General features: G+C 37.7%; 1 protein-coding gene across 2 annotated transcripts in view; it reads left to right on the forward strand.

Annotated features, from left to right (window-relative positions):
- Positions 1-25,566, forward strand: part of VPS41 (VPS41 subunit of HOPS complex) — a 119,801-nt gene that overhangs the window by 63,248 nt on the left and 30,987 nt on the right. For both annotated transcript variants that reach the window (XM_072853580.1, XM_072853581.1), the window contains 9 exons: positions 2,286-2,405; positions 5,601-5,747; positions 6,950-7,016; positions 15,323-15,420; positions 17,830-17,959; positions 19,685-19,800; positions 21,397-21,453; positions 23,781-23,842; positions 24,615-24,696. In XM_072853580.1, the coding sequence (XP_072709681.1) occupies positions 2,286-2,405; positions 5,601-5,747; positions 6,950-7,016; positions 15,323-15,420; positions 17,830-17,959; positions 19,685-19,800; positions 21,397-21,453; positions 23,781-23,842; positions 24,615-24,696 (879 nt within the window). The remainder of the gene's footprint in view (positions 1-2,285; positions 2,406-5,600; positions 5,748-6,949; positions 7,017-15,322; positions 15,421-17,829; positions 17,960-19,684; positions 19,801-21,396; positions 21,454-23,780; positions 23,843-24,614; positions 24,697-25,566) is intronic.

The raw sequence follows: 25,566 nt of genomic DNA on the forward strand, positions 1-25,566 counted from the left end.
GAGATTAATTTTCTTTTTTTTTTAAGCCACAATGTTGCGTGTCCTTTGGCTTCAGTGTTGGACCTATTGCACTTGCTGATATGAAATGGGGAATTCTGGGTGCTGCAGTAATTCAGATTCACTTCCCATCTTTATTACAGGCAATATCAGACTGTTGTCTTCTACTGCCTCGGTCTAAGAACTTAATTAAGCATGTGCTTAGAGTTGAGCATAGACTGAAGCAGGATTTTTAAATTTTTTTTCTTTTCTCCTCACCAGTTCTTTCTCAGGTCATTTATTTTTCTCTGCAGCTTCTTACTCAGGTAGAGAATCATGAAAAAGCATGATTTTCACGAACCTTGAACAGTAACAAAATAGCTGCAAAGTGTCATTCCAAGCTCACTCTGGATCTCGTGAGTAATAAATAAACTTAAATCACAATTCAGTCACAAGCAGAAAAGATTCAAAGTTCAGTTAATATAATTGACATCAGAAAGTTTTAACCTTTCACATCATCCACATCAGTTTTCACAGCCTTGTCCAGAAAGTTGAGATGAAAATACTACGTATTTGCTGCTGTCTTTATTGGACTGTATTGAAAGAAGCACCCGAGTGACAGTTCTTTTTCTGTTGAGCCTCTCCTTAGGAGTTTGTGAACTAGGAAAAAAGTAATTTTAAAGTCTGGATCAGCACAGCGCTTAGTTTTTAATGACATGTTCACCTTCTGAGTGAAGCTAATTACTTTGGGCTGAGGGATGCTCCTGTGTTTCACATCCACCTACCAGCCTGCTAAGGCACTTTCCTCTGTATGGCACTGCCTTATGAGCATAGAAGTTAACCCAGCTTTCAGTGTCATGCCTTGATTGCTGTCAAATAGTATATTCTGGAAGAGTTTTATTGAGTAGCCTGTTCATAAGTGGAAAAAAACCCCCATGACTGTCTAAAAGGTGGGCCTTCTGTGAGCTATGTGAAGGACACAGAGGCATTTTGGGGTTAAAGTGGCAAGATACACTTGAGTGAGAAGTTTGATGCCTGCAGCGCACTTCATGCAAAAGTTTCTAGAGTGACTGCTTTAAACTTTTGGAGAAAATACTTGTCTTTTGGTGCCATCTTGTGGCTTTAGGTGAGAGAGGCAGTCTGTGTAATTGCCATTAAAATCCCTCATTTTGTTAAAAGATGTTATTTTAAACAATTAGTGTCTTATTTTATGTATTTATGCAGGGGGAAACCATGTATAAAAAAGCATGTGCAGCTGGATTTAGATAGGAAATATTAGCAACATAGATACTTGATTTAGGTTTTAGAATGGTAAAAGTCCTTGCAGGTAGCAAGTTTACACCTCTTAATGGTCATTGTGCACTCATGTGAGCTTGGGTTCAGGTTGTGCATGTGTCTGTACGTGGGTGTACTCTTGCAAAGGTTGTGAGGACTGGTACCTTAGAGTATGATCTTTGTAGATGCTTCAGCTTCTTACTTAGGTATCTCTCCAAGGGCTGCACTTCACATCACTCAAAGTGATTCCATGTTATAATACTATTGAACAACTTCCTAAAACTGTACAGGAACTGGTAAAAGAGCTGGACTGTCATTCAAACTGTCTGCATGTCGCTGGGTTTTTCTTTGCTGCTACAAAGCATTTCGTAACATCTGCTATGCATTTAGATATTCTAAAATACCTTCCCTATTTGCAGAACCCGGGATTCCCAACCACACAAGCTTTACAATCAGCAGCACTTGTGGTACAGTGCAGTTTGCACGTATGGGACTAACACACAGCATCTCTAGAGCTTTATGGAAGGCCATGTGGTTCCATGTGGGACCAAGCAAAAGGCCAAAGTCTTGGGGGTCTTTGATAATTTTCTTTGACTATAGCAGGCATATGGGATGCTTCTCCTATCTCCCCTTTTTTGGAGGGAAGAAGGAACCTATCACCAGACCAGTGGATAGGTGTGAGGTGGCCTGGTTTCTTTACCAGCTTTCTGAATTGTGGTCACTAGTGCTGTAGGCTTAGGTTCTCAAATGCCTTAATTTCTTTAACCTTAAAATGGAAATAATTGTACTTAATATTGTCTGGAGAAACTTGATGGAAGGCCTGCTTATTAATATTATTATTAAAGTAACTTGAATTCTGTAGTATACAAGATTATCAATGTATACGTACTGTATGAAAATGCTTGATTGTATTTGCTTTTGTTTTGTGATAGGTGTGTATTTTTTGTTGCCCTTGATAATGAGGCAAAAAATACCTCTGATGTTTACATAGAGCACTGTGTCACAGAAATATTTCTTGTTGCACTTCTTCATAGTTGCTGTTATATGAGAGAGGCTGGATGAATAGATGGAAGCCTTCGGTTTTACATGAAGGGGAAGGAAATATAAGAAATGTAAAATGGAGAGGACACTTAATTGCTTGGGCCAATAATATGGTAAGTATTTGTCACCTCTGTTAAATGAACAAAAATCCCACTGCATTACGCTATTTGAAATGTTACAATGTTAATTGCCAAAATATTCCATTGCAAAATGGTACGTTTGAAGGATTGAATATAAAAGGCTTTGAAGGATAGTGTTTTAGATCACATTTCTTCGTAGACATTTCTTCTGGCGTTTCCCGCTAGCTAGTCAGTGTTCTCCATATGATTGCCACTTCTGAAGAAATTAAGAAAAGTAGCTCTACATACCACTCTTGGGGATGGTTCCTACTGTACAGTATTGTCTAGCAGAGTTTTGACCAGCGCAATGTATTGAAGCAAACTGTCTGAGAAAGGAATGCCAATGGAAGTCTTTATTAAAAAAAAAAACAAACAACAAAAACAAAAACAATGAACATCACCACCCTCACCATCCCCCCAAAAAAACCCAAACCTGTCTGGATTTTGTAATTTGTACTGAAGTGACATTGTCATATGCACTTCTAATGTTGCAGATTATAAAAAATGATAGTTACAATTTCTGATTTTGGTAGGCCGCTAGAAAAGGCTAGACTTAGGAGAAAATAGGCCCTTTTTTCTCTTAAGTGTAATTCATATTTTAAAGGGAACCATTGCTTTCATGCTGAGTGTTGCATTTTACCTATCACTGTATATCTAATTGATGGGTCAAGGTCTGTGTTTTAAAGCTCAGCAGTGAGGGACATGTTTTTAAGTGTGTATCATGTCTAAATTCCAAAGTCTTATTTTAAAATGTGGGGAAAGTACTTCTGAAACACTAGCTTTTTTCCTTCTGTTGTTTTTTCCTCCTGAAGGGAAGCATTTATTAAAATATTTTAAAGCCATTGTTCTTTTATTCCTTTCAAAACCAGTTTGATATGAAATTGTTAGAGGTGGACTTTTGTTTATTTACTCCCCTTTAATAACTGCATTAGAATTGAAACTTCAGTGAGTGCTTGATCATCATAACATTAGCTCTTTTGAAGGTTTTGTTCTTTTCAGAGCCATACAATTAAAATATATATTCTAGGTGAATCTGCTGGGAATAGATAGCACAGTTGAGGAGAGCTATCCCTAGAGATGATGTGCCACATCAGAACACAGAATACTAATAAAATGTTGAGAGCCATCTGTCAGAGACAAAAAGTCATGGTCAGGGCCTATCTTTCAATGAAAAATGAAATGACACTTGCCCTCCAAGAGATTAATATGTTTGGTTATTGGCCTTTTCCTTCCCTTCCCCCTTTACCTTTTTAAAAATTTTTCCATCCTCCAGCAAGGTTTTATGTTCCATTTTTTTCTTTCAAAGTCAGAGAAAATCTTTTATAGCCTTGCTTCTTACTGTCTGTGTGGCTACCTAGTTCTTATTTTCTTATGCTTTTATTTTTTTTGGCACACTGTATGTGAGCTTGTTAGGTATTGGGTATTCTGAGCTGGACTCCAGGTTATTTAGGCATGGTCTAATTCTGCTTCTCAGCTGTCAGGTAACCCATGTTTGTTGCTGTTCCCTCTTCTTCCTCCATGGCCAAGAGTGCAAGTTTTGCAAACTGAGACACCTTAGGACCAAATCCTTAGAGGCCTTAGGCTGCCTAACTCTCATTTGAACAGGTGTTAGGCTCCTTCATGATACGAAGTTGACTCTGGAAGTCCTTTTGGTTCATGATGCAAATGGCATACTTTTAACTATAAAGGATCTTATGCTATTGGTTTGAAAGGCACTTGAAACATAAGCTAGTCTATCCCATACAGGATTTGCTGCCTTGTAGAAAAACAAAAGCTGTGATATGGGTCACTTTTATCTGAAAATCATCCTTGAAGACAAAGTGGTAAGATTAATAAAAGACAACTTTATTAAAATGCAGTTCAAGCAAGATTGCAAATTTTATCAGATGAGCGTAGAAAACACAAAGCATAAGCGCCTTGTTTATGTTACCCAGAGATCTGGGCTCTGTACATTGCAGATGCTGTGTGTAAGATCTTTCTGAAACCTTGACGGCTGTTAGCCTAAGAGATGCTAATAGGCCTGTGTTCCACACTCACAGTTCTTCGGTGACAAAGATCACTAAAAAAAAAAAAAAGGCCCAAAAAAGGCCCACCCCCATACCACTTACTGCTCCTTGTGATTTAAAAAAAAAAAAAAAAAGGGGGGGGGGGGGGCAAAACCTGTCTTAGACCATGACCCCCATGTTTAGACTCTTTGACATGCAAACAGTTGAATCTGTACAGCTGGGGACGTAGAAACTCGCAGTGGGGGGGAAACAGAAACAGGCAGGGGAATCTTTTAAATCAGTTTTGTCACTAGAAAAATCCTAACATGGAATGGCATCCTGGACACTGACCTTTCAAGGTCCCTTCCATCCCCTTTTCTGTGATCATGAGAGTTGTTTTTTCTGCTCACTGAGCTTAAAGGAAATATCTACTAAAATGCTTTGTTTTATTTTGGGGACCTTTGTTTTTAAGTCACTAAGAACAAGTCATTACTTAACATGAAATTAATCTCCATTTTGCTGTTGGAAAGGTTATAGCTCACCTTGTCTAAATGGCATGGAAAAATCTGATTAATGGCTCTTCCCCCCCCCCCCCGCTCTCTCTCTCAAGTGACTTTAATCTTCCTTTCTTTAAATGTTTTTTTTCTGTTAGTTTAGGAGATATCCTGAGGAGGTAGTGAAAAATCTCAGCATACAAAACCAAGCATCATTTAAATATGCTTGCTTTTCTGTTTTAATGTAAGAATAGAAATGCATTTCTGGAGAAGTACAGATTGGCCTAATTTATCTTAATGAGCTGTTGCTTCACATCTTTTATTTTTTCAAGGTGGAAATTTTTGCTTCTCTACAGGGGCTGTTGTGGAAGAGCTGGGATTTTTTAATTTCTCCAGTAGTAGCACCGGCCCAACAAGCTGAACTGATTCATGACTGGAGTTGCTAATCTGTCACTCATTCACTTACTATATCTTTTCATCTGGCATGTGAATTTAAAACATCTAATTTACTCTAATCCCTTCATTCCTTCTGTCACCTGCTGGGTTAGATGGGTCTTTGTATCAACAGCTTTTTCTGTTGGCACACTCAGCCTTACCCTGAAACTTATGCCATAGACTGCTATGACTGCCTTAGTGTACAAAATAATATGGGATGTGGTGAGTAGGAGTTTGTCAGACTGAATAAAGTTCTCTTGTATTTAAACTTTCAGGGCGTGAAGATACTTGACATGATCTCCAAGCAAAGAATTACCAATGTGCCTCGAGATGACATAAGCCTTCGCCCAGATATGTATCCCTGCAGCCTTTGCTGGAAGGATAATTTAACGCTGATTATTGGCTGGGGAAATTCAGTAAAGGTGCAATTACCTGTCTTTGTAATAAATGCTTGCTGTTATCACAAACAAACAGAGGATTATTTCTGAAAAGCAAAGACAATCGAAAAAAATAGAATTTGATTTGACTACAGTGTGCAGAACTCCTGCTGCCATAGAAATGTCATTGAACTGACCCTCGTGAGGAGGAGGAGTGATAGACACCCAGCGGTCAGACAGATCTCTGTGTGTGAGCACACAGCGAATGTAATCCTCAGGAACACTTCTCTCCTCTGTGCCTCGGAGAGATTTCCTCTTTTGAAAGCTTGTAGTGGGCTGTTGAATTCATTTCTTTTGATTAGCATTAAGGAGGAAGAACTTACCATGAGGTATTTTTGGAGGGGATTGTTTTGGGGGCTGAGGAGGTTGTGACTGCTGAAACAGCCACATAATTTCGGTCAACCATGGGAAAAAAAAAGTGATGGGGTCCGGGACAGGCTGCTTGGCATTTTGTTCTGCTTTCAGCGGGGAACTGGCATTTTGAACTTGTGCACTGCAGACTGACTATGCTTTGCTCAGACCAGCACCTGACATGAGTTTGTTACAAGCCTGTTAGCTGTTTTCTAATAGCAGACTGCTACATCACTGCACAGTGGGAAATTAAAAGTGCTCAGTAGGAGTAGATGGAAAGGGAGGGTAAAGTGAGGTAGGTGAAGCGTAAAAAGCATTTGGAGCATTAAACTTAGAGTTTTACAAATGAGGAGGTTTGTCCTAAGTTTGGCATCTGTCTTCCCCCTTGTATTGTGTGTGCTTCAGAACATTTGGGTATTTGCATTTCTTTATGTGTACATACTCTCCTCCTGTTATTGGGAGTGGCAATAGTATCTTCTTACTGAAATTGTAAGGTTATGAGACGCAAAGTGTGAGAAGATACCAAAACCAAACTCACATATATGCTACTCTGAAGAAATCATAGTGGGCAGATGTTTTCAGATTTCTCTCATGTGGTCCATCTTCCTTCTCCTCTCCCAGCATATTTATAAGGCTGTGGACTTACAGCTATGACTTTCCTGTCTGGTTTTCTTCTTCAGTGATGCATCATCACTGTTTTACAGCCTGTGTTTTTCAACATACAGAAATGCATGTCCAAGAATGCCTCAATAAGAAAAGGAGTTTCTGGGAAAAGTTAGTATCATCTAAGGAATTACAGTTTGTTCATCATCATGATCCAAATCTCTGTTTCCTAGATTTGTTCAGTAAAAGAACGGCATGCCAGTGAAATGCGTGACCTTCCAAACCGCTATGTGGAAATAGGTATGATTCTATGAATGCGCTCTTTTTCGAAATTATATAAGCTTTAAAGGTGTGTTTCCACATTCTAGCCTGAAAAAGCTGTTACAGTTCAGAGGCAACATGTATTTGTAACATAAATGTCTCCTAATTTTTAGTTGATGAGATTGTCATAATGTCCTCCTGCACAGGTTTGGGGTTTTTTTTATTTCTAGAGAGTCTCAAATTCTGTGATCATCTAAAATCAGAGATCCTTGTGTGAACAGTGGATGTCTTAACTTTTCCTTCACGCAGATTCCTACAGACAACTTGGTTTTCATCTTGGTTAAATGATGATCAGTATAGTAGGAAGGAGAAAATAGACGCTACTTGATTTATGTGGTGTTTGACTATACTCATAACTTTTTTCTCTCTTTTTTTTTTTTTTAAACATGTCTTTGGTATGGTGCTAGAAAATTGATATGAATTTCTTTTTGTTGCCTTTTTTGCCTCTGCATTTTATGTTCTACTTTGCTTTCTTATTTGTCTAGTTTAGGTGATGTGAATAAATTTAATTTTTGCTGATTAATGGAAAAGGTCTTGACAAAAAGTGTGTATTAAGTAAAGCGTAAAATGGAATTCAAAGGAAATTTGGAGGGGAAGAGGGAATGTAAAGAAAAAGTCACAACTGTCCCCAGAAGCTTCTTCTGGGGAAATGAAGTATCTATGAAGAGCTAGTGCTGGGAAGATAAACAGGCCTTCTGGGACTCTGCAGACTGGAGTGGACAACACTTTGTAAACTTTGGTGCTCCCTTATCTTGACTGTAATGATGTGAGATTGTAGACAAGAGTGTTCAACCAAGATCCTGACTCATGTCAGATTAGAATGGTGCATGGCATAGGTGTATACTCTGCTTTCTGATTTCAGGAAAGAACCATTTAAAAATAGCCCTGAAAATCAAATAGGAGACTTGTTAAACTCTGTAGGAACTCTGGATACAGAGACACAGTGGCATGCCTGACAGTTAACTGAGACTTGAAAGCTATTTGTTGTTTAAGATTACATAGTCCCAACAGAATAATTAACTGTGGAATTTTGGGGATATTTGAGAGAATTTTGTCAAGGAGAAGTTCAGTCTTGAGTTTTAGCCTCACATCTTTTATATAATACTTTCTGTACCTGTAAGTAGCTTTTAGAAAACAATTAAATGGGGTTGTTTACATAGTGACAAGTGAACAGAGGCAACTTATACTTCAGCTATAATGTGTCTATGTGGAGGGAGCTAGTATTACGTGACTGTCTATTGGAACTTCTTTTTAAAAAAAAAAGCTGCCATCAGACTAATTAGGTGCAGACCTGAAAGTTAGAGATTTTTGTGGAAGTAACCTTTTTATCTTACAATTTTTAGCCTAAAATCTTCTCTGTATTCTTGAGGACTGGCTTTTTATCTCACTTAACCTGTTAACAATGTGTCTGAGATTTTTGTTCTGGTTTCAGGTCAAAGCACTGAAACAGCTCTGCCAAATGCTGTCAGCAGCACTCATTGGAACGTGGGTATTAGACTGGGAGGGAAAAGAGGGAGACATCATTTGTTCAAGTCTCAATATAAATTACAATAGCTTTTGATATAATCACATAGAAGGTCTTCTTGAGAGCTGTGTGTCATGCCATAGCACCTATTTCAATTTTATTTCAACTTTACTTTTCAAAGGCATAGCTGGAAAGTCTGATATTATTAATGGGTAGAGCAGCAGCCAGTATAGTTTTTTTGCAAGACCATTAATATCCTAAGTGGATGCGTAAGCTTTCACTTTACATTACACTTTCGTAATGTAAAGAATTTACACAAGGCAAGACTATATCCTTCAGTGGCAGGATAGCTGAATATCCTTTAGATGTTTTGGCTCATAACATCTTGGCATCATGCTTCTGAAAAATGAAACCCATAACAGTATAACTTTTGTCATGTTTAATTTTTTTTTTTCGTTTGGGTTTGGTTTTGTTTTTTTTTCTTCCTGCTCTTACAATTTTGCAAAACCAGAGATGAAGTAGGAGACTTCATACTCTGTTCTCTCCTCATCAGGGTAATACCTATGGAGCTTATGACAATATAGTGTTTTCTCATATCTCAAAGGTTTCAGATTTATACTCTTTTAGAGCCATTCTGAGGGCCTCAAAGTTCCACAATAATATCATAGTAAACCATGATGGCATCAGTAGATCATAAAAGTTTCTTCAGTGGTTTGCAGCCCAGTGAATAAGGAAATAGATCATTTCCTGCATTGCAAGTTAGGTACATAGGATCCTGTGTCACAAGGTCCTCCTCATCTTCTGGTGCTGTCTTGACACATAGCCATATGTACTCTGAGTCAGGAAATAAATATGGTATCTACTGTGATGCTAAACCAGATGGCCCATAATGTGGGAAAGTAACACCACTAAACTGTTCAAGCTGTTTTATTTTAAAGAAGATAATGCCATGATTACACGTAAGAGAAATTAGATGAATTATACAGGTCTCATGCACTGAGATCTGTGTGGCATTGCTAATTTTATTTACATCCTTCAGTATATTAGTGGTGCTTTTCTTCAGTAATCTTTTCCGTTGTCTCTTGTTATATGTTACAGTTCATTGCCTGCGTGGGTCTTCATTCAGTGTCGATGATAAACTCCAGTGAAATGTTTCTATTTAGGTTTAAATGTATGTTAGCTAAGCGGATTCTATCAGTTTAGCTCTGTCAGCTACTGCTGTGAAGTAGTGTATTGATTAAAAAGTATTGGTATTGAATTACAGGCTTAACATGGACTAAATGCTGTTGTGATCCTTCTTAAAGAGTGCTTGACCTCTGTGCTCGCTCCTGATGAGTGTACAAAAGCTGTAATGCTGGACAACTTCTGGTTTGAACAGGGAACCCTTCCTCAACTGGAGCCCATGAGAAGGATGGTTGCTAAAGAACTAATTAGTACTTTGCAGTTAATATGATGCCTTTTCAAAGTGAAACGGGGCAGCTAGTCTTCGATGGCCTTGTCAAGTAGCTCGGGATTTTATATACTTTTATAGAGAAGTACTTTATCTCTGCCTCAGTTACTCAGGTTGTTAATGATAGTGGAAAATAGAGGTTAACACTGGAAGTCAGTACAAGACTTGAAGTTGATTAGACACTTCCTATTCAATTTATTTTAGCACAAATTTTATCTGAGGAATCTCAGCTTAATTCCAGGTGCCAACCAGCCAGCGATGCCTCTTGAGCACTTGTCTCCCCTCTGCATTCCCCCAAATTCCCCACGAAGTAGAATTCTGGTTTAAAAATTACGTGGTTTGTGGATATGCTTTTCACAACACACCTATATGTTTTGTGAGGGAATAGCTGTATAACTGCTTGGCAAGTTAGCACCAAGCATTGAGATTGCACATTTTTATCTGAAAAGAAAACATGGGAATATTTATTTTTCAGTTTGTAAAGTGAGATACTGGGATCTACCATACCAGCATTTTTATCTTTATATAGATGGAACTTAAAGCTTACTTAATGAATGTGATGAGCAGGAAATTAACTGTGACTAAATGTCATCAACTTTATATGCTGATTTATGCAAACATTTCATTGGAGCAAGTTTGCTACACTCTGAGAAGCAAAAGCAAAGAAAAAAGCCCAATCCATTTATATAGGTGATTCCACTTAGACGTTTGCTCATCCTCTTTTGCCACAAGCCAAACTGATCATTTATAAATTTATTGATAAAATTAGTCAAGACTATCAGACTCCTGAATATTTTTTTCTGTTAGTTAACAAAGTTTTCTCAGTTCAATATGTAATGGAAAAAAGAGTTTTTCAGAAAATCAACTTTAAAGCTTTGAAACTTAAGCTCCTGACTTTCCAGTTGTCATCAAGGATTCCATGGGATTTTCCTAAAGGTTGTGTGTGTCTGTAGCTAGAGAGTTGTACAGGCAATTGCTATATTTCTAAAGATGATTTTTATTGCTGTGTGAGATGGAATTAGGGGTAAGATGATTTCAGCACCATGGTAGCACTTTATTTCACACAACCTGACTGCACGTAAAACAGCAAATTGTAACACTGCTTGCAGTAGACAAACATTTTTCTAATTTAATTGAAAGAGTAGACCTCACCAGATGGATTATTACTGGCATGATGAGGTAGTGGGCTTTTTTCCTGATGTTTCTGGTTAGTGTGATACTGTAATTGAGAAAAATTGTTTGGTTTTAGTAACGAAATTCTTGCTCGTTTCCATTCTGTGCTGGTAGCAAGTAGTAAGGCAACACCTTTCAGTGACAGAGGCTTTACGGAGTTTTGATTTTAAGCCTAGGTGGGTTTTTTTGTTCAATGATCATATTCAATTAACAGCATCATTTTCATTGCCCTGCTTTGCTTTAATGAAAATGCTCATCCTCTGCCCTGTGGCATTCAAAGTGATATATAGAATGATTGATTAATGGTTACTAAATTTTCTCTAAAGCTTTTCTAGACCTTCAACATTCAAACAAAAATAAATTTGAGTATGACTTTTCCAACCATTTTGATTATAAATGAATAGCAGAGGGTGTGAATTCCAAGTTGGGAAGCATCAGTTTTTGCTAATCATTGATGTATAGGACCCGCCATCAATTTTTGTCTTACCCTGCTGCTCTTCCTACTGAAATTCAAGGAAAAGGATAGTCCATTAAAATGCCAAAATACATACATGATTAGGTAAATAGTTTCTTGATTTCACGTATAGTAGTACGGGTAGAAAATTTGCAGGGAGTTCTAAGGATATTCAAGCCAAAATAAAGGACCTTCATGTGGGTTACTTCACTGCTCATCCCCAGAAATTTACAGTTCCTTTTGAGTTGCAAATTTCTGTAACTGGGCACATCCTGAGCTTTCTGCTCAGGCTTCTAGTCAGAGGTAGGTCTGCCCTGGAAATTTGAATATACGAAGGCTGTTGAGGATTCTTATGGGAGATAGAAACCATTCGTACAGAAATACTTAAATGATGGGGCAGGTGTTCATATGTGAAGATTTTCAGCGAAAAATATGAATGTTAAAAAAATATAAGATTTGTATTTTCTTCAAGGATTATGTTGGATAGTACACCTAAGGGTAAGGATATTCTTTTATTTCAATAAAAATATACCATTTGTATGAGTTTATGCTTTATGATTTGCTTCTATTCATCTAAAGACAGCTTAAGTGATACTTATATGGGACCTTTTCTGGTCCTCTAGCTGGAACTGAATTCACGTACTGTGGAAAAAAGAAAAAAAAGACTTTTTATATTTTATATCGAATGCAACTGCATGAACATGATCATAGCTAATCAAAATATGCCATTTTGTGTACTATTTTGTTTTGCATAAATAACCTAGCTCAGTAAAAGCACTGGTGGTGGAGATACCATCTTGAAAACTCTTAAGGGTATGCTGTACTGTGGCATACAGCAATGACTGCAAATTTTGCAGATGTGCCTGTAGTAGCTGGTTAAAAGGTAATTTGGGAATGTGTAGTGGCATCACCCCAGCAGCTAACAGTGCACCAGAGTTCTAGATAAGCTGGGCCAGTTCATGGTGCTTTGTGGCTCTGCTGCTGTTGATATATGAGTAGACTACCTAAAAATTAGCTTGTGTGTTGGCTTTTCCGTTTCTTTCATATATCATGTGGAATTAAAAAAACAAAAAAAATTCTTCTTTTTCTCCACACATTAAGTTTCATGTTAATTCTCTGCATGCTAGTTCAGCTTCCTGCTTACTTCCTCAAAAGACAACGTTGAAACCTTGGCCTCATTGAAATCAATGGCCAAACCCTCTGATTGTAACCAGAATTTCACTCTACAAATCTGCAGTGGAAAAGCAGGCACTGCTTTTTGAGTTCTGATTAAATGAAATAGGCTTCTTTTAGTTTCAGTCCACTTCATGTGTCTGGATCTTTAAATTCCAGAGAAAGTTGCTTTATAGTGTTTGGGTAAATAATGTGGCATATATTGTTTTATTTCTGTAGTGTGGTGTATTTCATACATTTCATTTAATGAACAATAATAAAAGATTTACAGGTTTCTTCTTTTTGCTTCCTGGTAATTTGTTTGACAGCTGTACATAGATGCTGAACATAGAGTAGATCCAGTGTCAGCATATCTTTCGTCTTCTCTTATGATAGGCATAAGCATGTATGACACATGGCCATACCTCGGTCATTCCCATTTCCTTCAACACTGTGTTTGTTTTAATTGTTTTGGATCCTTTCCAAATTAAGAGCATTTCTACAGTGCCTCTATGTTGTATTTCCTCCCCCCCCCTTCATCCCAACAAAGTGTCCAGAGAGTAAGTCAAATTAACCTATTAGTGTTCTGTGCAGCTATAACTTCTATAATTTTTTTTCAGTAAAACTTTTTTGATTAGCTGCATCAAAGGTTTTTATCAGGTCAAGAAGCACTGTCTATGCCAGCTATTCTTTGTTCAAGGCTGTAGCAGCAGAGCTAGAGTATTGTGTTTCAACAAGGCCTCTTGAGGAGATGAACTGAGAGAAAGCTGAAAGTGAAACCAAGGAAACTAAACTATTTAAAAACAAAATTTGAAGTGATGTTTTTTTATTTGTTTATTTATTTTTATCTCGCAGAAGGTACTACCATTTCATCCTAAATACACCATTATGTGGACATTACAAACATTTTCACTGGCAAACAAACTAAAGTTCCAGTGAAAGTCAAAGAAACACACATGTTTTTTTAAAACTGTCCCCATAATCTTTATAAAGCTACCATTCATCACACTGTTTTCCTCTCCAAATTCAAACCACAATATTTTATATGCCTTTGATGGCCTTCCCTTGTCACTTTTTGAAGCTGAAATGAAAGTTTCTTTGCTTGTCCTTCCAGCCAGCATTATGGATTTGACTTTGTTTTTTCTTTTCCATGTTTTTCCTCCTGCCTTCCATGTTCTTCTAAAATGCCAAATACTAAACTGTGAACTGGGAATAAGATATATTATGTAGAAGTTTCTGACGTGGTTTGTTTAAAATCATCACTCAGAGCAACATGTGACACAGTCAAAGTAATCTCATCAGTCTTGCGGGCTAGAACAAAATAATTATGTACAGGATTACAAATGTGAGCCTGTTGTCTCCTAGAATAGATTGAGTGCTCTACCTTTATGCTGTGCTGTGGTCCCCCAGTGATGTCAAAGTGTCAACAGTCATTAAGAGAAAAACAGTATTTGCTTATTCATTGAGAGACAGGTGTCAAATCTGTACTTTACTTGACAGTATTTTTTTCTTCTTTAGCAGGAGGACGATTATTTCTCCTGTTCCTTCTTATTACCTTAGCTAAAGAAAGTTAGCTTTATTTTTAGGGTCATTACGCTGCATTTTCTCTTCGCTTTACTAAAATAATCAGTAACTATTTTAGTAAACAGTAGATATTAGTAATGTAGCATGCTAAGCAGTAAGCAAGGAAACTTTTTTTTTCCCTACCTATGCTTAGATTCTCCTATACCCATGTTTTGAGAGAAAATGACGATGCATCTGATATTTTTGTAAAAGCTTATAGATATAATTTTTTCTAATATAAGCACTTGGATTATTCCTGTTTTGGGGCTCATGAGAGGGAAGCCCACAAAAGGGCTTCCCAGGTGTTGAATGACTGCACTGTAAATCCAGCAGAATAAAACTAAATACCTGTTTCTGTGGCAGAGGCCTGCTTTAATGAGCCTTTTTGTAAATACAGTTCAACTCTCTCTTTCTTTCTCTTTCTCAAAATAGTAATCACGTAACTGTCTCGGTTTTAGGAAATTACATTTTCAATTTTATGAATAAGAAAAGGGACTATTTAACCATATGTTTTCTTTGTAATGAGGGTATCTGTAAATCTTCCTGTGATGTTTAAAGCGATGATAAATAAATAATGATCTTTGTGTTTTCATATATCATACCAATAGGTGTAGCATGTGTGATTCCCTTATGGCCCCATGAACTTGCTGTGAATATGCAAACCAATGAAGATGTTCTATTTATTGCCTATTTTATTGAGTTTGGTTTTGGTTTTGCTTCCTTTTTTTCAGTGTGATTACTGAAAATCAGGCAACCATTCATTTCAAATGTTTCATCCCTAGCATGTCCTGGAGCACAAACATTTCTTCTTGCAAGCTTTAATGGAATTTAATCTGTTAAATGTAATTTTTCATTGTGCTGGTCCAACTGGGAAGCCTGTAGGTTTGTTATATGTATTGAGTTTTCATTTCTCTGAAGTGCTACTGCATGCTGTTGATTGCCACTGAAAATCAGTTGTATGTTTTTCTTAGGAAGTAGTTCATACACATTCATTTATTTAACAATCTGTTGTCTTTCCTGTATTTCAGTTTTCCAGTTCGACACCGAATTCTATATCAGTGGACTTGCGCCTCTCTGTGACCAGCTTGTTATACTTTCATATGTAAAGGAGATTTCTGAAAAAACGGTAATTGTTTTTATGTTACAGTTTCTTCACAGCACTAAATTGCCCTGTGAGTTGGGGCTTAAACTAGTCACATAGATCTGATTATCTGTGAAAGAATTTGCACTCCGCTGGTAGTGAACAGAAACTCCTCTGACCTATAAAATAAGGTCAGTGGAGGTGATGATGTGATGTTGAAGACTGATGTATTTACCTTTCAAAAGTCCTGTCTGGGTTCCTTTGTTTCTTTCAGGAAGCATAGAAGTGCTCTAGGTAGTCTTTCTCCCTCCTTTTTCATCCCTTTTTCCCCGTCTCTTTTTCTCTCCCTTTTCTCTCTCTCTTTCTGCTATTTCTGCACTGGATGAAATAAAGGATCTTTTTTAGCCAGATGAACGGCTTGCTGACACTGCATCTTGGAAGAAAGGAGAGTAGTGAAGTTGATCAACTCAAGCAATAGGAGTCACTGTGGCAGGGGTGGGATGCATGACTGCAAGCAAGTGGCATCATTGTCTCCCTCGCTTCCAAGGCCTTTAGTTGTGTACACCCAGATACGTGTGTAGATAGGTAGAAATTAGAATTCATGTCAGCCGTTTTTACTGCACACGGGCGAGTGCCGTGTCTGTCTCCGACATTTATTTCATATTGCCAAATAAAAGGCGAGGCAGTGGAGGAAATCCTTGAAGTTGCGGTGTGAGAATGGCAGATGCTCTTGATCATCTCTTTGATAGTACGTCTGCATTAGACAACCATCACCATAGTAACCTTAAGCAACTGGGTGCACAAGTTGCTAGGCAATGAAATGCTGTAGGTTCAAACAGATGCTCGAGCCTGCTAAATCAATAGGGTTAGCTTCTAGCTCTGCTGCAGGATGTCAGATTATTATATATTTATTTATATTAAGGAGAAAAATAATGTCACAGCAGTGTTTCCCAAGAGAGCCAGTACAGTAGTCCTCTGGTGTGGGAGAGTTGGTGAAAGAAAAGGAAGCAAACAGATGGGGTAAGGAAAGGGGAGGAAAAGGTGGGTTGAAATGCTAGGGAGCAAGGAGATTGGGAAGCCACTGTTAATGAAGAAGTAACATGGGAAAGGAGCTACTATAAAGCAGGTAGTGACTGATAAAGGTTAAAGTCATTCTGACTGCTTCAGGAAAGAAAGATGACGAGAATTTCAGGTGATATAATGGTAATAGAACATAGGAAGGAGATTTTTTCATGTATTTGCTTTTAATTAGCCTTTTAAACAAACTCCGAACGCTGGACTTTGATAACTTCTCAGTCCTCTGGGTAACTCTAGCAAGGAGACAAAAGTACTCTCCTCCCTGACACCATATCTGTGCCCTGGTGTGGTGGGAACCCCTCTGTTAGTGTTGGCTCCATGGAGCCCGAGCTGCCTGAGCTTGCAGCAGAAGTGCTGCTTGCTGCAAATGCTGTTGGGTTGTGAGGGACACTGTTCTTCCTATGCTTGATTTCACAGCTTTCAAACAACAGCTTCCTACTTGTTACAAATTGGATCAGAATTGAACTCATGGCTTGCTTTGATTTTTTTTTCTTTTTTCTTTTTTTTTTTTTTCATTTGCACTGGAACAGTTAAATTGCAAAAAGACCCAAGTGGTGCTGCTGCTGAATGGGTGGGCTAGAGCTGTGTAAATCCACTTTATATGTCTCCTTGCTCTTTCATTCTGTATTTTGTTATAATTCACAACCAGAACTAGTAAATAAGGGATTGTCTTGGACCTTGACTTAATTAAAAATACAGCTAGTTGAAGACAGCGATTTCCCTTGGATAGAAGATGAAAATCCGTGATGTCATCTTACCATAACCACCTACATTGCACTTGAAAGTTCATGTTACTCTAAGATCATCAGCACAGCAAGGGTTTTAGATTATTCTCAGATTAATTTTTTCCCTACTGCTGCTGGATGCTTAAAAGTGCAAACTTAAAACACCAGCTAAAAAAACTCAAGTCGATCTTGGTACCAGAATATCATTCATTCATAGAGCTCTGTCCTTTGGGGCCTGAGCCCAGCTGAGAATGTGTCTTAAGTTTTTCTGTTGCTTGTTGAATGCAGTGGTTGATGATCATCTGTGATAACCCTGAAAACAACTGTGACCAAGAGCAGAAAAATAGTGAGCAAACTCAGGGGAAGGACTAGACCTGTGTCTTGTCTAAACCTCCTTCTCTGCATTCCAGGGAAGCAATCCAAGAGTAGGAATACCTTCCCTTTGTGTTTCAGATGCAATTACAGCTACTCTGTGGAGCACAGCTTTGCAACTGGAACTTGTACGGTTCACAACTGAGTACCCAATGCAAAGTACTGGACCATTGGGAATGTTTGCAGCTGTTGAATTTTAGCCTTGTTTGTAGATTACTGTCAGTGGGCATTGCTAAGGTAAATCGTGTAGGATGCAACTAAGATGTTTGCGTTTTTCTAGGAAGTGGAATGTTGTGCAAGACCTAGACTGGATATTGTACAACCCCTACCTGAGTCCTGTGAAGAGATCTCTTCTGATGCACTAACAGTACGAGGATTTCAGGAAAATGAATGTAGAGATTATCATTTAGGTAGGTGTTCTTAATATTGTTTTGTTTTATTTTCATAACTTGGTTAAAAAAGACTTGATTTGGGAGGACTTAGCCTCCTTTTTCATTTTTATGTCATTGCCTTGAATAACTGTCTATAACTGCTTATGACACTGAAGTGTAAAGTGGAAATCCACAAGAACCAGTCACAGGAAAGAAAACAAATGTGCATATTTAAACATCATGATTTGTAATGCCATCTATTAAGTCAGACATACTGGGAAGGCAGAAATATAGATCTCATGTAATGTCCAGTATCATGGAAGGCAGTATCTTTGATAGAGGTGTATTCAACACGTGATCCGTAGGAGCTCTTGTGTCTCTTTGGACACAAAGGGCTTCAGGAACAGTGAAATGAGTGATACAGTGTCTGGAAAAGCTGCTTTAGAGACAGATTGAATAAATGTCATTTCAACAGTAAGATGCACCTGGATCAACTTAAAAGGGTCACACTGATATTTAGCTTCCCTGTAACTGACAAAGCTGTTGGTGTATAACAGACCCCAGAATGGTAAAATGTAATTAATAGAAACTGGAGTTTGGCAAGTTCAGCTTAGAAGCTAGGTTTAATTATGTAACAGGCAGGGAGATTAAGCCCTGGCACAATATATACCAGTCTTTTAAATAAGATGGGATGGTTTTCTGATATATGTGTTGTAGTTCAGAAAGATGCATGGCAAAGCTGATGCAGAATTCCTTGGTGAAGATTATATAGCCTGTTTTATAAAGAAACATTCCTTCTGGCTTTTAAAATCCATGAATCTGATTTTTAAGCATCTTCTCTGGCAGCATGCTTCAAATCATAGGCTTGGCAGGCCTCTTTGTGTACATCAATGCCCTTAAGCCACTAGAAATGTAGTATATCTCCCCCTGATCTCCAAAACATCTCTGCTGCTATCAATAGAATTGGGATTTCTTTATACCTGTCCCTAAGCAGAACATTGATGCCCACAGTTGTACTTTTATGCTTAATGAATATTCTAGTTAATCTGACAAGTCTAAATTTTTTGGATGGCTTTAAAACAAGCATTATTTTGTTAATTGCTTATCAGTTCAGGTGTGGATTTGTATGCGTGTATAGGTACAGATAAAGGATGGGGGATGGTTTGCTTTCCTGTACCTACAAAATATTGATGTTGTTTCTTCATGGGTTCTGTGGAAATAATAACTATTCTGAACAGTCATCTTCTGTGTTTGATTTTGCCTTTAAGTACATTTTTACTTTGAGCTTACTCAAAAATAAAGGCTTATGGTATAAGCAAATGCATTATACATATAACCTTAACTTATAGCATTGCAAATGCATTGCTGTAATGATGTGCTATGTCCCCAGGGGTTATGGCATCTATCATTTATGCTTTTGATGGCCTTGACCTTGATGGGGAGGATAAGTTTATTGCAGGCTATGTAGTGTAATAGTCCTCTAAAAGTATAATAATGTGTTCTAAACCATCATAAAGTTTACACATAGTGGATGAATCAGAATTTGCAATAAGCTGTAGTGATTTTTTTTGAAAGGTATTTTGCCATTTAAACCAGTTTTAATTTATTGGATAACACAGCTTCCCAAACAAGCATGTTCTGCAGGAGTAGCCTTGCTGTCTTCCTTGCATCTCCTCTTTTTAAATTCCCCTCAAGGGTGTACTAAAAAGCAGAGCTTTACTTAAGGAAAATATAATAATAATAAAACTGTGTATGCATTTGCAGAGTATTCGGAAGGTGAATCACTTTTTTATATCATCAGTCCAAGAGATGTGGTTGTGGCTAAAGAGCGGGACCAAGATGACCATATTGACTGGCTTCTTGAAAAGAAGAAATACGAAGTAATTTTTACAACATTCTTTCCTTCGGGCTTTCCTGGTTTGGAAATTGGGGTGGTATGATGAACTTTGCTAGGTCGTTTGGATTGGATACTTTCTGTTCCTACAGTCATTGACTAAATGCTTGTAAAGGGTAGGAGTTGACTATACATCTCCCCATCTCTCTGGAGAGTTAGTCTTCCTACTGAAACAACAACTCATCTGAATTGCACCCAGGTGAGGTAGCTGAATTAGATGCTGTGAATACTGCTCTCAGCATCAGATACGAAATGTATTAGCTGTCACTGAAAATTATTGAAGCTGGTTTTTGGTTTTAAAGCAGCAGAACAGTTAACTAATGAGCTACATGGATATTTTTCTAGATCTATCCCAACTAAAGAGGGAATGGAAACGGACTTGGTGGGTGATACTAGATTTTTCCCATTCTGTATCGCTTCCACTATAGAATGAAAAGGTTGTGGTAGGGTACTGTGCATTGCTCTGCGTTACTTACCTTCAGTGTTGAAGCTTTTAAAAGTAAAATAATACGGGCTCGAACTGTAGGTATTGGTGCTGAAAGTGGTGTTACAAAAAAGCAGAGCCAATATTTAAAAACAAAGGTATACAGCTCCCTTGGAAAAAAGCAGCTCAGTATTTGGTTGCATAAATACTGGTGTGTTTTAAGCATGTATGTCTGAACACCTAAAACAATAATAATAAATTCTTACAGACAATACCAACAGTATCTATCCAGACAATATCTGGATTCTGATGTCCTGCAGTTAATGACTTGGAACACTTGTTACAATGCATAAAGTAACTTGCAAATTCTTATTTACGTGTTATTTGTTGGAAGCCCATTATAAGAAAAAAATAAATGTGGGAAAGCCATTCAGCACGTATTCCTTTTGTTAATGCAATCATTATATTCCTCATGCACATTTGTTTAAATCCTTGTGGATGCTTTTGCATCTGAATAGCAAACTCATATGATGAGTGCAGTTTTTCAGTTTATGTAAATCACAGCATTTGGTCCCTGAAGACTCCAGTAATTTGCAAGTGACAGCTGTGTGTGTGCCTTTGTGAAAGCCATTCAAGGTAGTAGATAGCTTGTGTGTTATGATGTATGTTAAAGGTTTCATTTTGTTTGTAAAAGTGCCAGCTTTGTTTCTGTACATTTGAAAGAAGTAGAAGAATGGCAAATGACACTTAAATATAAATCAGTCTGACTGGAGAAGAATTTTGGGCTGGGGAAGTGAAAGGTAACCTTCCCCCACCCCCTTTCCTGATGATTTTTTTTCACAGGTTTTGGTAGTGAAGGGTTCTCATTTGAAAATGATCCAATGCGATTGCATTGCCTGTTTCGTTGTAATCTTGCGATTTGATTCTAATATAGTAATGTGGAGTGAACCCAGATGGAAACAAAAATAGTTTTCTCTTTGGTTGACTGCTTTTGTTTGAGTATGAATTCAAAGCTGTTCATCCAACCATGGCATTAAAAATTCTAGTGCTTCAAACACCCTGCTCTGAAAAATAGTTGATTTATGCAGTTCTAGAGCTTTCTGTATTGAAAGTTTGTGTATTTGGCTAGTATCTCTTTTTTCTACTTTTTGAATATAGGAAGCTTTGATGGCAGCTGAGATAAGTCAGAAAACCATAAAAAAGCACAAGATTTTGGTAAGTCTCAAAACTTCTTTTCAAAACAAAATATCTGATTTCTTTTAGAATGCTGTGAGATGCTACAAATACATTCCAGTATTTATCTGTATTGCACCAGACAATAGCTGTTAGGCATACTCCAACTAGCATTCGATTTTCTGGTTTTGGCTGCAGAACAGGAATGTTAGTGTGTGAAACACGAAAGGATCTGGATTTTATGAAGGTGCTATTGACATTAAAAAGAAGAGAATTGCACTTCTCTGACTGCTGATGGGGCTTTTTTTGCTTTTGTATTAAATTTGCTGTTGTTTCAAGTAACAGTATTACAATATTAGAGATTGGGGGCGGGCTGTGTGTGATGTATTAACTTCTATCTCGTGCATGTGACAGGGTTTTGGCAGGAGTTTGAAAGGTGTGATTGGAAGAACTTTTAAATGCTATCGAAATTCAGTTGCAGTTTCACATCTAGCTTTCTCATGCTGCTTTGCAATTCTCATTATATTACATAGTTAAGCTCCTTTACTCCTGTATAGTTATTTCCCATGTTTATAGTCCCTTCACAGAGTGGCAAAGGATATTGATGTTTAAGACAAAAGGGGGGGTAAGGTAACAGCCACAAAAGCGTCGCTAATTCTAGCTCTTTTTTTGTTTGTTTAAATTGACCTCAGTGTGAACACATTGGTATTTCATTAATACTGCTGCTTCTTTAAATGGAAGTTTGTATTTAAGTACAAAGTGTTAGAAGACGTGTTTAATTTTTAGCCAGGTTACTGCTATAATATGCACACTGTATATCAGTAAGTCTTAAAAATTCTTTTCTTCTTGTCTAGTCCAGAAGTTGAATCAAGACCTAACGGCATGCCGTCACCTATCACAGAGTTTGTATGATTTAGCTGCTCTGTGACCCTTGCAAAAGATGTAAAGAATTCTTAAAGGAGGTCCTGGCAATACAATAAAGGGGGGGAGGAAGCTTTTCTCTTGGTTTGCAAAAATTTGCTCCACTAGGATGAAATTCAGTGTGGGTATATACAAGCAGAGCTGTTGAGTGTTTGGTCTCTAATGCAAAACCCATGGAATGTGTTGAGGGGAAAAAATGTTGACATCAAGCTCTAAGTGAAGGATTAGTGGTACAGGGATTTAAAACAACTCATGCTCTTACTGCCCAGCAGCAATCAGACCAATTATACCACACTGACACCACTTGACAAGTCTGGTGGTCTTGGGGATTTTTTAGGTTGCAGTAATGATCACTGCCCCTCTGCACCTCTTGGGTAGAATGCAAGGGTCCTAAACAACCACAGATGTATGGCTTCTTTCCTTATACTGTCTTCTCTGCTCCCTGGGGAGCTGGCCCACAGGAGAAAGAGAGTGCCACAAATCTTCATTCTTGAGAATGATAAAGTTGAAAGTACAAAGGTGGTTCCTATAGTGGAATGAAATCCTAAAATCTGGTGTATGTGCATGAGGTTTTGGTTTTTTAAAAAAAAAAACTTTGTAGTAGATTGAACAATTTAAGTTTTTAGGTACCTCAGTTCATATTCTGTTTGCTCAGTACTGTCCTTGATTTTGATCAAAAATTTTGTGTTGTACCTCAGAAGACCTAAATGGGGTTTTTTGTAAGAAACAAGGACTTTTTTTTTTTCCCCCCATTGTATAACCCTCTTTTTGGCTGCAAACAATGTGCTTTTAGTGATATGATTCTTAAGTTATGCAGTGGGTACACTGGGCTGCGTTGACCTTGGAACCAGCATTGGGATTACAGCAGAAGGCATGATTGTTTCACCAAAATTTTAATATATTAAATGCCTCCCAAAATAATTTTACAGTTGAACTGTGTGATAAACGCTTGAGAGGGGAATTTAGTATGTAATAATATGTAATAATTTTGCTAAATTATCAGTAATTCCTTTACCTGATGGAGCAGCACTAGGATTTATATTCTCAGTCAGTGTTTTTCCCCTCTGCAAACTTTGTGTTGACAAAGAAGGTGTCTCATATGATGGCTGGTGGTTTTATTTTTGAGATAACTACTGCAGGCACTGACTGATCATCTATGTGTTTTGAACAATCCTTAATATGTAGGGGTGGCACAGTCTTCCCAGTGTCAATGTCGTTATGAGAATTATTTAAACAAGCATCTTAATTTGAACCTGTGAGTGGTCTAGGCAAGTATTTTGTGTTGACTGGTCTGTGGGTCATACATCTAAAGGAGAACTGGAGGTATCCACTTAGGGCCTGGTGCTTGACCTAACAACGGTGCATACAGCTGGAATGATGGTTATTGTGGCAGTCAAGTATTTGACTTCCAAACTTTTATAACCAATTCCTTATTTTTATTCCTGTAGGATATTGGCTTAGCCTATATAAATCACCTAGTGGAGAAAGGAGAATATGACCTGGCTGCTCGGTAACATATTAAAGATTTTTTTTGCTGGCTAAAGTGTATCTGTGTGAGGAAAAAGCGAAAGCAAATTACTGATTCTGAAGTATTTTGTGATGTTGATTTTTCTGTGTGTTCTGGAGCTTCTGAAGATTCAAAGCATACAGATGTGTTACTGCACCCTATATTTTCATGCTTGTAGTGACCCAAAAGTTACTGTAGTCTTTCTAAACTTTAATTAGAATTGAGACATATATATTTTTAAAAGTAAGCCTTAATTTTTTCAGTCACACTAGGTTTTCAAAATTGAGGTTTTCTTTGGATGTTGATAATCTTAAGTTTATTAGTGTGTCATTACATTGTAAGACCATCAGAAAATAATTTGTGGTTATGTGGGTGTAAACAACAATGTCAAATCTGGGTATCCAAAGTAAGGATCAGAAATTACCTAAGATTTTTGTTTTCATGTATATATGTATGTGTAAGCTTATCTTTTTAAGTGTTCAGTTTTACTCAGCTGAGATTTAAGAATTTCACTCATAAAGCTAATATGGCCCTAATCAATAAGAGTGAATGCATAGTAAGCAATCAAGTCCTCTTGGATGCAAAGAAATAGTAAGATCTGAAGGGAGGAATACCTGGCATACTGTGCTTGAAGCAATGGTTGCCAAAGTAAGTGGCCTTTGAAAGTGTCTTGATAGGGAAAAGAAAGGAGAAAGGAATCCTTGCAGTAGTGCTGTCACATTTGTGTTATTCTGTGTACCTACTTTTGTTTTCTCCCCTTTCATCTTCCTTCCAGTAAGTGCCAGAAAATTCTTGGCAAAAACACAGAACTTTGGGAATTTGAAGTTTACAAGTTTAAAGAAATAGGTCAGCTTAAGGTAAGTTAATTTGTATCTCTGAACTCAAGTAATTGGTATGCTATATTTCCTGCGTGTTTTGACCAAGTATCTAAAGGATCACATTTAATGACAGCAGTGTGGTAGCAGGATACAACACTGCCCTCGAAATTCCTGCCCCAGACCTCTAGTTGTACAGTTGTCATTCAGATTGATGTGTATATATTAACAAGCCTGAAAACAATGTTGAAGGCATAGCACATCCAGGTACTTGGCCACCTATTTTTAACTTGTTGACAGCCCACAAGTAAAAGACCCACCCCCAAGGCCTTTACTTTCAAAGGTGCTCACGGTTAAATACATCTTTCCCATTTATTTTTCACTCCCTTCCAGTATGTCCTGAAAAGTCCTACCCCAACTCTTAAGGAAAATAGCCTCTGTGGGTGCCAGCCTTTCCTGAAAATCCAAGTAACTTGCAACAGAGCCACAGCTTTAAGTGTCAAAGAATCGTTAAATTGCAAAGCAACAGGGAAAACCTATACTGTGTGCTAGAAGTGGTGGCAAGAAAGAGGAGCAGTCTGCCCTGTCTTGTGTTTTCCCTGGTCGCAAAGCCAGCTACCATAATGGTACATGTTTAATGTGAGATTCTCAGTTAATAAATTGCCTGGGACATAAGACTATAGCACTGTCACTGCCAAATCAGTAGAAAACATTACGCACACTCCCTTTGGTAATGCGTGTACATTTATTTCTGAATTTTATGTCTTCCTATTCAAACTCAATGAGCCAAAAAGGACATATTATTAAGATCTCACAGCATGCAGTCCCTTGCTGGTTTTGAGCTGTTTAATTCTGTTCAAAGAGTGAAAGTGTTTCAGCATTACAGTTTTCAGGAATGTCTGGCTTTTGTTT

Source organism: Ciconia boyciana, chromosome 2 (assembly GCF_034638445.1).
Source record: "Ciconia boyciana chromosome 2, ASM3463844v1, whole genome shotgun sequence".
NCBI classification, from domain to species: Eukaryota; Metazoa; Chordata; class Aves; order Ciconiiformes; family Ciconiidae; genus Ciconia; species Ciconia boyciana.